Here is a 13,018-nt window from a genome sequence, read left to right on the forward strand (position 1 = left end):
TCAGCTGGCTCCATTCCTACCTTTCCAACAGATCCCACTTCATCTCTCTCCACAACCACACCTCTGCTACAGCCACAGTCACTCAAGGCGTTCCCCAGGGCTCCGTACTCGGCCCCCTCCTCTTCATCATCTACATCCTCCCCCTTGGTCAGATACTCCACCACTTCAATCTGGACTTCCACTGTTACGCTGATGACACCCAGATCTACCATGGCACCAAATCCCCACAAACCCCCCCTCTCCCATATCAACTCCTGTTTGTCAGCTATAAAAACCTGGATGCAACATAATTTCCTCAAACTCAACAGCGATAAGACAGAATTCCTCCTCATAGGCTCCAAAGCCACACTCAGCAAAATCAATAACCCCACTCTCACCATCGACGGCACCACTGTCTCCCCATCTCCCCAGGCCTGCAACCTTGGCGTGATCTTTGATTCCACCCTCTCCCTTGAACCTCACATCCGCCATGTCATTAAAACCTCCTTCTTTCATCTCCACAACATCGCCAAACTCAGACCCTCTCTCACACCGCCTGCTGCTGAAAGACTCATCCATGCCTTCATCTCCTCCCGACTGGACTATTGCAACTCACCTCTCCTTGGCATCAGCTCCACCTACATCAACCGACTCCAACTGGTCCAGAACGCAGCCGCCCGACTCATCACCCATACCAAATCCTGGCATCACATCACTCCAGTCCTCAAACAACTTCACTGGCTTCCCATCTCCCACCGGATCACCTACAAAATCCTGATCCTCACCTACAAATCCCTCCACCATCTGCCCCCCCCCCCCCCATGACCTCCTCTCCCCCTACCAACCCTCACGGTCCCTCAGATCCACATCAGCTGGTCTCCTCTCCATCCACAAGTCCAACCGCCGCAGTTTTGGGGACAGAGCCTTCTCCAGGGCAGCTCCCAGGCTCTGGAACTCCCTCCCCCAACTGATCCGCAATTCCGTGTCCCTCACCATCTTCCAGTCCCGCCTCAAGACCCATCTCTTCACCTCTGCCTATCCTTAGCCCCACGTTCCATCCCTTTTCATCTGTGCATTAATTGCCTCATACTGTGTTTTGTATTGAATTCTGTATTTACTTTGTGTACTAGCCATGTCTCTACTATTTATTTCATTCCCTTTACATGTTTTTCCTCTACCTGCTAAATTTTTGTAAGGTGTCCTTGAGACTCTTGAAAGGTGCCCATATATAAAATGTATTATTATTATTATTATTATTATTATTATTATTATTATTATTATTATTATTATTAATGTCAGCAACACAAAGGAGATTGTGATTTACTTCAAAAAGTGATGCAGTACGCACACCCTGATATACATTGTTGGCGACGAAGTAAAGATGGTTGAAAGCTTCAAGTTTTTAGGAATAAATATCACCAGCAATTTAACCTGGATTAGCTACTTCAAAGCTATGGCCAAGAAAGCACACCGACACTTCCACTTTCTTAGAAGGCTTACAAAGTTCAGCATGGCCCTAACCACCCTCACTAACTTCTACGGATGCACTGTAGAAAGCAATTTATTAGGATGTATCACAGCATGGTTTGAGAACAGCTCAATCCAAGACCGCAAGAAATTGCAGAGAGTCGTGGCTATAGCCCAGACCATCACGCAAACCATCCACCCTTCCATAGACTCTAATTACATTTCACATTGCCTCGGAAAAGCCACCAGCACAATCAAGGACCAGTCTCATCCTGGCCACTCCTTCTTCTCCCCTCTCTCCTATCAGGCAAGAGGTACAGAAGTGTGAAAATGCATTCCTCCAGATTCAAGGATAGTTTTGTCCCAGGTGTTATCAGGCAACTGAACTGTTCTCTTCCCAGTTAGAGTGTGATCCTGACCTCCTGTCTACCTCATTGGAGACCTTTGAGCTATCTTTAATGGACTTTATCTTGCACTAAATGTTATACCCTTTATCCTGTGACTGTACACTGTGATGGATTGAGTGTAGTCATGTATAGTCTTTTCATTGACTGCATAGCACAGATCAAAACACTTTTTGCTGTATCATCATCATCGTTAAAAACATCAACAGACACGGTGCCTTACAATGCTATGTACGGCAGTGATCTCAACTACTATTGAAGTGTGGATGGCCATTGGCTCGCTAGCAGCTCATCTGCACTTTGACAGGTCTTGTTTTTGGTCCTGCAGGGGGTCTACAGCCCCCTCCTCACCTGGCAAACTAGGTGGGGAAGATAGTTTAGTCGCCGGCTATCCAACCATGGAGCAGGTAGGTAGCACGGGATTACATGGTACCCATGGCGGGGGGAGCTCTCCCCGACCTGTACCTTGGTACATTTGACAATTATAATAAACTAAAACAAGCTAAACTAAACTAAATAGTTGGTCCTCTGGACTCTGAGAGGATTCCAGAAGACATCAGGCAAATAAAGACATGCCAATCTATATTGTGGAAACGTGACATTATCTACTCTGGTACCAAAAATATCAAGACAGATTATTGTTTTAAATATTGATGTAAACAGAGACACTGATGTATTTTGTATTTCAATCACTGAAAGTATATATGCAAGTTAAGTTAGGAAGGCTAGTGGTATGATGGCTAGTGTGAGAGTTGAGACATCTTGCTCTGGGAGATCTCATTTGGAATGTTGGATACATGTCTTATCTCTCTACTGAGAGGAGTGCAGCAAAAGTTCACCAATTGTTTTCTGCAATATCTGGTTTGTCATATGAAAGATTAGGCAGATAAAGCCTGTGTTTTCTAGAGCTTAGAAATATATAAAACACTTAAGGAACCAACGGGCTTGTTTCTTTACTGTATGACTCTCTTCTAGAGCATAGAAACAGGTCCTTCGGCCCATCAAGTCCACACTGATGAACGATCACCGGAACACTAGTTTTATTCCATACACAAGGGACAATTTTATAGAAGCCAATTAATCTACAAATCTGCATGTCTTTGGAACATGGGAGTAAATTGGAGCACCTGGAGAAAATGCATGCGGTCATAGTGAGAACATACAAACTCTTAAGGGCCTGTCCCACTTACGCGACCTTGGCTCGCAAATTACGCGACCTCGTGGTCGCTTGAGGCATACGGGCACCATATGGCCGCGTGGGGGCGGTCCCACTTAGAAGCACGGAGTTGTGCGGGGCTCCGAAATTCATGCATTGGCCGAAATCTTTGCGCGCCAACGGCCTGTCGGCACGCAGGCGCATTGCGGTCGTACACAGCGTCTTGACGGCGTACGCATCGTCTTGACCGCGTACGCCTATTGCGTGGCGTTGCGTGATGATGTCACCCCCGGCGTGGCGTTGCATGATGACGTCACAGCCCGACGCCCAAATTCAAACGGCCCGCCTCCTGCCCAGCTGATTGGTAAACATGACATAAATGACGTCATGCGCGTGCTTAGCGCGAAGTTAGCGCGAACCTCGCGTGATCTCCGCTTCCGGTTGGTCACGCCAAACGCGCGCAAACCCTTTATTCTTTGATGAGATTGGGAAAATGTTGTGTTGATTCTTCCTCGAATTGGAAGGAACCAGGGGTCAAGGTCTCAATATAAAAAGTTGTTCGTTCACTCGATGGTAGTGAATCCTTAGAATTATCTGTGAATGCGGTCTGTGGAGGTTCAGTTCCTCAGTATATTTAAGACTATATTTATATTGGTAGATTTTGAGATATTGAAGGAATCAAAAGATAAGGGGTTTGTGAGAAAAGTGGGGTAGATGTCAAAGATGAGCCATAATTTTATCAATTACAGAATTCAATGCTTTATCTCTTATTGGTTTGGTTATGTTTTTATGTATCCATTTAATCCTTTCCTCAGGAAATAAAATAAGAATGCCTTCACTTTTTATTTCTTGTATTATTATCTTTTCCAGGAAATGACAATCTGTCATGCCTATATCCATACTTAAAAACATTTGGCCCAGTATTTAAAAAAAATAACTGAGCCAAGAATTATTTCAACATCCATTTAAATGTTGTTTGTGTAGCCTTTATTCATAGAGTTTCAGATGGATAAATTATTTCCCAAGCATTAGGATTACTATCTTCACCTTTTCATGCATTCTGCTTCCACCTGATTGTTTTTTATTAGAAGTTAACACTAGATCTAAGGGCAATATAGTGGCACAGTGGTAGAGTTGCTGCCTTAGGATCTTGGTTTGATCCTTACTATGGGTGCTGTCTGTGTGGAGTTTGTGCATTCTCCCTGTGACTGTGTGGGTTTTGACTGGGTACTCCTGTTTCTTCCCACATTCCAAAGACATGAGGGTTTCTATGTTAATTGCTTCTGTAAATTGTCTTGAGTGTGTAGGATAGAACTAATATACGGGTGATTGTTGGTCGGCACAGACTTGGTGGGCTGAAAGATTGTTTCTGTGCTGTATCTCTAAACTAAACTAAATTAGATCTAAACAATTATATTTATTACACCTCAAAAATATTAGATCACCAACTTTCTGTTAATTTTGAGCAAACTGCTTGTTCTTTCCTTATCCTCGTGGCCTTTCTACCTTCCAGTGTGGCCTTTCTCCCCTCTTCCCCCCCCCCCCCCCCCCCCCCCCCCCCCACCACCCCCCACCACCCCCAAAAAATCCCCAAACCTTTAATGAATCCCAGTCCAAAAACCTGCCCATGAGATGTGCAAAGCAAGTTGCAAGTTTTTGAATTTGGTATTCACCTGCTGTCAGAAATTTCAGGTATGCATAAAGTTCCTTGTTGGTTGATGGTGCATGCAGGTCAAGTGGCCTGAATGATTGCTGTACGCACTTTAAAGTTTCTAGATTATGGTACATTAGGTGTTAAACTGCTGGAACGTGCTGATTTGGTATGTAATGTTCTTCTAAGTTAGTAATTGCAATAAATTACATGACAGAAAAGCTGACAGATGCAACCATGTTTTTCTTGAGGTCGAGTTTTATTCCAATTGTCAATTTGCTTCGCCGCTTTCCGAGAACATGCAGTCAATTCTGAGCATTGAATTGAATTGAAATACCCACGACTACAATAGACATTACACAATTTTATCTCATCTGCATGAGCCATTAAGTTGAGCTATTTGCCTATTCCAATTGTGTAATGAATGAATCTGATTTGCTTCCATACCCTTCAAATTTAGACACAAAATGCTGGAGTAACTCAGAGGGACAGACAGCATCTCTGGATAGAAGGAATGGGTGACGTTTCGGGTCAAGACCCATTTTCAGAATGAGGGTCAGGGAAGGGGAAAATGCGACGATTTCCTTCTATCCAGATATGCTGCCTGTCCGACTGAGTTGCTCCAGCATTTTATGTCTATCTTTGGTGAAAACCAGCATCTGCAGTTTCTTCCTACAGCCATCAAAATGATGTTGAAAGCATTCAATTTTGTTAATCCATCTTGAAGGTTACAATTTTATACGGTATTAAGTATATATTTAGTCATTTCTATCATGGAATGCAGTTGGAATGAAATGTCAACTTTTTAAAAATGCAGTGATATATTATATTGAAGCCAATCAATACTTTGGAAAAAAATAGTATTTGCTATGAAAACATATTCCATATATTGAAGAATTGATCATGTTTCCCCTACTAGTAATCTAATTTTCAACCAATGAATTGAGATGTTTTTATTTTCTCCCTAGCTTAAGGAGTGTAAACCTAAGTCACAATAAGATTTCACTGCTTCCTGGGCCGGTTCATTGGGAGTCTTCAAGCCTAAGGGAGCTCATATTTAGCCATAATCAAATTGGTTCTTTGGATCTCCATGAAGGAGTGAGCAAATGGTCAAGACTAGAAAAGTTGGATCTTTGCAATAACAACTTGAAGGAGGTAAAATGCACATTTTAATTTATTTTTGTGAAAGAAGTAACCTGCTCATGTTTTTAAATTATGAAATTTAAAAAAAGCAGGATTAGTTTGTAAAAAAAACTGCTTTCCCTTAAGCTATAAATATAAAAACTGTGTGTGTGTGTGTGTGTGTGTGTGTGTGTGTGTCTCTGTCTCTCTGTGTGTATGTGTCTATGTGTCTATGTGTGCATGTGTCAGTGTATATGTGACAATAGACAATAGGTGCAGGAGTAGGCCATTTGGCCCTTCGAGCCAGCATTGCCATTCAATTTGATCATGGCTGATCATCCCTAATCAGTACCCCGTTTCTGCCTTCTCCCCATATCCCCTGACTCCGCTATTTTTAAGAGCCCTTTCTAGCTCTCTCTTGAAAGCATCCAGAGAACCTGTCGCCACCGCCCTCTGAGGCAGAGAATTCCACAGACTCACCACTCTCTGCGAGAAAAAGTGTTTCTTCGTCTCCGTTCTAAATGGCTTACTCCTTATTCTTAAACTGTGGCCCCTGGTTCTGGACTCCCCCAACATCGGGAACATGTTTCCTGCCTCTAGCGTGTCCAAGCCCTGAACAATCTTACATGTTTCAATGAAATATCCTCTCATCCTTCTAAACTCCAGAGTGTACAAGCCCAGCTGCTCCATTCTGTCAGTATATGACAGTCCCGCCATCCCGGGAATTAACCTTGTAAACCTATGCTGCACTCCCTCAATAGCAAGATTAGGGGACCAAAACTGCACACGATACTCCAGGTGTGGTCTCACTAGGGCTCTGTTCAACTGCAGAAGGACCTCTTTGCTCCTATATTCGATTCCACTTGTTATAAGGGCCAACATGCCATTCGCTTTCTTCACTGCCTGCTGTACCTGCATGCTTACTTTCATTGACTGATGTACAAGGACCCCCAGATCCCGTTGTACTTCCCCTTTTCCCAACTTGACGCCATTTAAATAGTAATCTGCCTTCCTGGTTTTGCTACCAAAGTAGATAACCTCACATTTATCCGCATTAAACTTAATCTGCCATGCATTTGCCCACTCCCCCAACCTGTCCAAGTCACCCTGCATTCTCATATCATCCTCCTCACATTTCACACTGCCACCCAGCTTTGTGTCATCTGCAAATTTGCTAATGGTACTTTGAATCCCTTCATCCAAATCATTGATGTATATTGTAAATAGCTGCGGTACCAGCACCGAGCCTTGCGGCACCCCACTAGTCACTGCCTGCCATTCTGAAAGGGACCCGTTAATCCCTACTCTTTGTTTCCTGTCTGCCAACCACTTCTCTATCCATGTCAGCACTCTACCCCCAATACCACGTGCCCTAATTTTGCTCAGTAATCTTCTATGTGGGACCTAATCTAATGCTTTCTGAAAGTCCAGGTATGCTACATTCACTGGCTCTCCCTTGTCAATTTTCCAAGTTACATCTTCGAAAAATTCCAGAAGATTAATCAAGCATGATTTCCCCTTCGTAAATCCATGCTGACTCGGACCAATCCTGTAACTGCTATCCAAATGTTCGGCAATCTCATCTTTTATAATTGACTCCAGCATCTTTCCTACCACTGATGTCAGGCTAACTGGTCTATAATTCCCTGTTTTCTCTCTCTCACCTTTCTTAAAAAGTGGGATAACATTAGCTACCCTCCAATCCACAGGAACTGATCCTGAGTCTATAGAACATTGGAAAATTATCACCAATGCATCCACGAATTCTAGAGCCACTTCCTTAAGTACCTTGGAATGCAGACCATCAGGCCCTGGGGATTTATCAGCCTTCAGTCCCATCTGTCTATCCAACACCATTTCCTGCCTAATGTGTTCCTTCAGTCCCTGTGTCACCCTAGATCCTCTGGCCACTCAGGAAGATTGTTTGTGTCCTCCTTAGTGAAGACAGATTCAAAGTACCTGTTCAACTTATTTGCCATTTCCCTGTTCCCCATAATAAATTAACCTTTTTTGGTCTTCAAGGGTCCAACTTTGGTCTGAACTGATTTTTTCCTTGTCATATACCTAAAGAAGCTTTTACTATCCTGCTTAAATTCTTGGCTAGCTTACCTTCGTACCTCATCTTTTCTCCCCGTATTGTCTTTTTAGTTATCTTCTGTTGTTCTTTAAATATTACCGAATCCTTTTGCTTCCCGCTCATCTTTGCTAGTTGTACTTCTTCACTTTAATTTTTATACTGTCCCTGATGTCCCTTGTCAGTCATGTTCGTCCCTTTCTCCCCTTGGAATCTTTCTTCCTCCGAGGAATGAACTGATCCTGCAGCTTCTGTATTATTCCTAGAAACACCTGCCATTTTTGTTCCACTGTCATCCCTGCTAGTGTATCTTTCCAGTGAACTTTGGCCAGCTCCTCCCTTATGGCCCCATAGTCCCCTTTATTCAACTGCAACACTGACACCTCCGATCTACTCTTCTCCCTTTCCGATTGTAGATTAAACCTGACCATGTTATGGTCACTGCCTCCTAATGGCTCATTAACCTCGAGGGCCTTTATCAAATCCGGTTCAGTACATAACACTAAATCCAGAATTGCCTTCTCCCTGGTAGGCTCCAATACAAGCTGTTCTAAGAATCCATCACAAAGGCACTCTACAAAGTCCCTTTCTTGGGGTCCAGTACCAACCTGATTTTCCCAGTCTACCTGCATGTTGAAATCTCCCATAACAACCACAGCATTACTTTTACTACATGCCAATTTTAACTCAGTGGGGGCCTCTCTCTCTCTCTCTGTGCCTCTCTCTGTCTGTGCCTCTCTCTCTCTGTCTGTGTGTGTGTGTCCATGCATTGTGTCTCTCTCGTTGCCTCTCTCGCTGCCTCCCTCGCATCGTCTCTCTGTCTCTGTCTCGCTGCCTCTCTGCCTCTCTCTTTGTCTCCCTGTTTAACATTTTCAAAATGTATTTACTTGGGCACCAACCCATGTTATTTCATTATTTCCACATTTATGTTATTTTCAGCTACCTCCTCAGATTGGCCTGCTAAACAACGTGACGTCTTTACTCCTGGGTCATAACTCTGACTTGAGATCCTTGCCTAATGAAATGGGAAAGTTGCAAAAGTTGTGGGAACTTGACTTACAAGGATTGTCTCTGGATTTGGACTTGAAACACGTTGGCAGCAAAACAAAAGATATAATCAGGTGACCAACTTAATCTTAAAAAATCAATGAATTAAAAGACATTTGGACAGATATATGGATAGGATAGGTTTAGAAGGATATGAGCCAAACACAGGCAGGTGGCAATAGTGTAGATGCAACATGTTGGTTGGCGTGGGCAAGTTGGGCCAAAGGGCCTATTTCCACACTGTATGACTGGGACTAAATTCTAGTACATTCTAGATTGTAAAGATTTTTGTGCAGATATATCAAAGAACAATTAATTGAATTTGGAATTTAATTATGACTGGTGTTCCTGCAAGTGAGTTCCATTGCCCATCTGACTGATTTCCATCATGAACAAAAGTGGTTAGCTCAAAGTTGCTGGGGTAGCAAATACCTCAAACCTGACTCTAAACGACTACTGTAGGCAAATGACAGGTGAGCAACCTATCTGCTCTTGGAATGTGAGTTACTCATTCCAGCCTTACATGGAAAGCACCTGGAGACATCTTGTGATGAAGAATATCTGTGCGCATTCACAATTGGCCGGGAGTAGCAACAGATAAAGCTGCCTTGTTAATAAAGCACTAAGAGCAGGGAGGGACATGATATTTGTTCTCCGTGTGACTCATCCCACCACTAAAAAACGCACACAGATTGTGCACCATGACATGAGTGAACCCATGGTCAGATTAACAGCATGCTTGCAGAATTCACAGCATTTATCTATGCAGTGAATTATGTGGAAGAGTAATATGATACCCAGAATTACTAGTAGACATGATGTTAAATGAAACAGTTACATCTCCTGGGTGATCTGCTGATGGGGCTCTCTTCATTTGTTCATGAGGGTTATGAATGCAGATGATAGTTCATACCTTTTATCAGAAATTGTCTTTCAAATGCTTCATCCTTGATTTCTGAAATCAAAAATGTGTGCGGTGCAGTCCATTGGACCCTTCATGCCTGATGTCCTGAGATGTATGACTAACATAAAAAAACTGTCAGCACTAATGGGAATCATGCCTAGAAGAACCTGAGCAATTTATGCATTAAAAAAAATTGTGCAAATTTCTTGACAGTTTTATGTTTTTTCTGAATTACAAAGTTGTAGTTTCAATTATATCAATGATATTTGAGTACAAAAAATCTAGGGTTCTACATCACTGCAGTCCTGAGAGATTGCTACACTGTCAAGAATTGGCGTTTTTTAGCAAAGGCATCAATCAAGCCATTTCAGCTCCCACAGGTGAATTTAAAGAGATCTATGGAGCATCGAAGCTTTCTCCAAAGTCATGGACAGTATTTTTCCTTGGTGCACACCACCAAAAATAATAATTTGGCAAATTGGCTGGCACACCTCCTGTATTTCAACATTCCAGGGTAATTTCTGCAGGGAACTTGGAGATTCTATACTTACTTCCTGTTTCTGTGTCTTTTTTCTTATTCTCTTTTTTCTCTTTTTTTGATTTGTATGGATTTATTGCATTGATCTGTTCAATTAATTAATCAATCTTTGTAAAGCACTTTGGTTCAAATACTGGTTTTGTTGAAAAGTGCTATATAAATAAATATTATTATTATTATTATTATTACCCCCAGTATGTTTTTGTTTCTTCCCCAAGCAAATTTCAGGCGTTTCATTTAATTGCTTCACCTATTTTATTTCAAAAACTCTTATGTTTGCCTTTTTATTTTAGATTTCTGCATCAGCGTCTGAAGAAAGCTGTGCCTTATTACAGAATGAACCTGATGGTAGTGGGAAATTCTGGAAGTGGTAAAACCACTTTGCTTCAGCACCTGATGAAATGCAAATGGTCCAATTCTGAACCAGAGAAATCTATGATTGGAATTGATATTAAGGAGTGGACCATTCATGTAAAAGGAAAAATAGGGAAAAAAAAGGATTACTTGTTGAATGTCTGGGATTTTGCAGGTAATTTATTTTTAAATTTTCAGTCACCTTGTTGCTGATAAAGCAGTTGAATTTATTTTTACCTTTACATTCAAATCTACTATTGTTCATTTTTGTCATAGTTTTAACAACTGTACGTAAAGTTAATTCTTGATATCATGAGAAATATGTTAATACATAAGATGCTGGAATGTGGCTTAACAAAGTTAACATGCTACAAAAGGTTGACCAAGGACCAAACTACCTAGTTTTGTTTTTAAATTTGTATGGAAAACAGTTTGCGACTCGCAGAGACCACTGGGGGTTGGGGCAAAATAATGAAATAATCCTCTAATTAAAAAGTTTATTGGATTTCAAAATGAATTCCTAGCAGTCTATTTCCTACATTATAGTGATGGTCCTTTAAGTAGCACTCTCACTGCTGAGTCAGAAGATTATATTTCTTCTCCAGAGACCTGAGAATGCAAAAATTATATCTGTTGTTTGCTTGGAATGGATGGGGATTGGGCACATAATGTTGTTGTTTAATTGGATTTGCTGTTTATAGACAGTACTTTACAAAAGACAATAAACAATAGGTGCAGGAGTGGACCATTTGGCCCTTTGAGCCTGAACCGCCATTCAATGTGATCATGGCTGATCATTCACAATCGGTACCCCATTCCTGCCTTCCCCCCCATATCCCTTGACTCCACTTTCTTTAAGAGCTCTATCTAACACTCTTTTGAAAGCTTCCAGCGAACCAGCCTCTATCGCTCTCTCAGGCAGAGAATTTCACTGACTCACAACTCTCTGTGTGAAAAGGTATTTCCTCATCTCTGTTCTAAATGTCTTACCCCTTATTCTTAAATTGTGGCCCCTGGTTCTGGATTTCCCCAACATCGGGAACATGTTTCTTGCCTCTAGCGTGTCCGAACCCTTAATCTATATTACTAAAAGTCTGATCTTGACCATTTCCTGTTGTTCTGTATATTGATTTTAGAAAAAATGCTGCCACTTACGGCTGTGATTTTTAGCCATCTTACTCAGAATCCCCCTCCGCTGTGCAGGACAAGAGGATTTTTCCCATTGATGAAAAATAAAAGTGTTATTAGTGTTTAAGAAATGTTGAGATTCTCTCTCCTGAAGGCCACGCGCCTTCTGGAGGGACTATAAAACCCGAAGTGTTGAGTGCCTCAGTCAGTCACTGCAAGATGGGGGAGCGAGGGGGTCATGTCTCTCATTCTGAGCTGTAAATAACACTGAACACATGGCTACTAAACTGTGAGTGTGGTTTTACTGATCTTGATGCCCTTAATGTGGTTTGAAAATGAAAATGTGGTTGGTTTGAAATATAGCACAGCAAATGGTGGTTGTTGGTGGTGGTTGGTTTGAAATAAAGCACAGCAAATGGTGGTTGGTGGTGGTGGTTGGTTTGAAATAAAGCACAGCAAATGGGGGTTGGTGGTGGTGGTTGGTTTGAAATAAAGCACAGCAAATGGTTGTTGGTGGTGGGGGATGGTTTGAAATAAAGCACAGGAAATGGATGAAAGTCGAAACATGTGAAATTCCTCTTTGCACTGTATATAGATTTTAGATAAAACGTTACCACTTACGGCTGTGACTTATGGCCATCTTACTCAGTCCCACTCCACTCATCAGGTGCAGTGGATTCTTCCCATCAATTATAAATAAAAGTGCTATTAGTGTTCAAAAAATGTTGAGAATCTCTCTCCTGTCAATCACGCCATGAAGGCCACGACCCTTCCGGTGGGAGGGGGAGGGATTATAAAACCCGGAAGTGTGGGTGTGGCTCAGTCTCTGCAAGATGGGAGAGGGAGATGTCACGACTGTCTGAGCTGTGAATCAACTCCACACACTGAATGTCTACTGAACTGTGAGTGTGGTGTTTATGTGGTGTTTTGTGTGGTTTTATGCTGGTTGTATGGTGGATTCACCCTGCATGAAATGGTATGAAACTGCATTTGAATGTGGTGGCCTTGTACCCTGCTTGAAATGATATGATACTGCACTTCAATTTGGTGACTTTGCACCTTGCTTGAAGTGGCATGAAACTGCACTTGAGTTTGGTGGCCTTGCACCCTGCTTGAAGTGGCATGAATCTCCACTTGGCATGAATCTCCACTCAAGACATCAACCATCGTGCCAGTGCCCAAACAGTCAGCCAC

The 13,018-nt window shown here is 42.2% G+C and overlaps 1 protein-coding gene across 1 annotated transcript in view; it reads left to right on the top strand.

The window, feature by feature from the left end:
- Positions 1-13,018, top strand: part of lrrk2 (leucine-rich repeat kinase 2) — a 189,195-nt gene that overhangs the window by 90,237 nt on the left and 85,940 nt on the right. The window contains exons 27-29 of the mRNA XM_055653579.1: positions 5,626-5,812; positions 8,793-8,974; positions 10,636-10,871. Coding sequence (XP_055509554.1) covers positions 5,626-5,812; positions 8,793-8,974; positions 10,636-10,871 — 605 coding nt within the window. The remainder of the gene's footprint in view (positions 1-5,625; positions 5,813-8,792; positions 8,975-10,635; positions 10,872-13,018) is intronic.

This window comes from Leucoraja erinacea, chromosome 22 (genome assembly GCF_028641065.1).
Source record: "Leucoraja erinacea ecotype New England chromosome 22, Leri_hhj_1, whole genome shotgun sequence".
Classification (NCBI taxonomy): Eukaryota; Metazoa; Chordata; class Chondrichthyes; order Rajiformes; family Rajidae; genus Leucoraja; species Leucoraja erinaceus.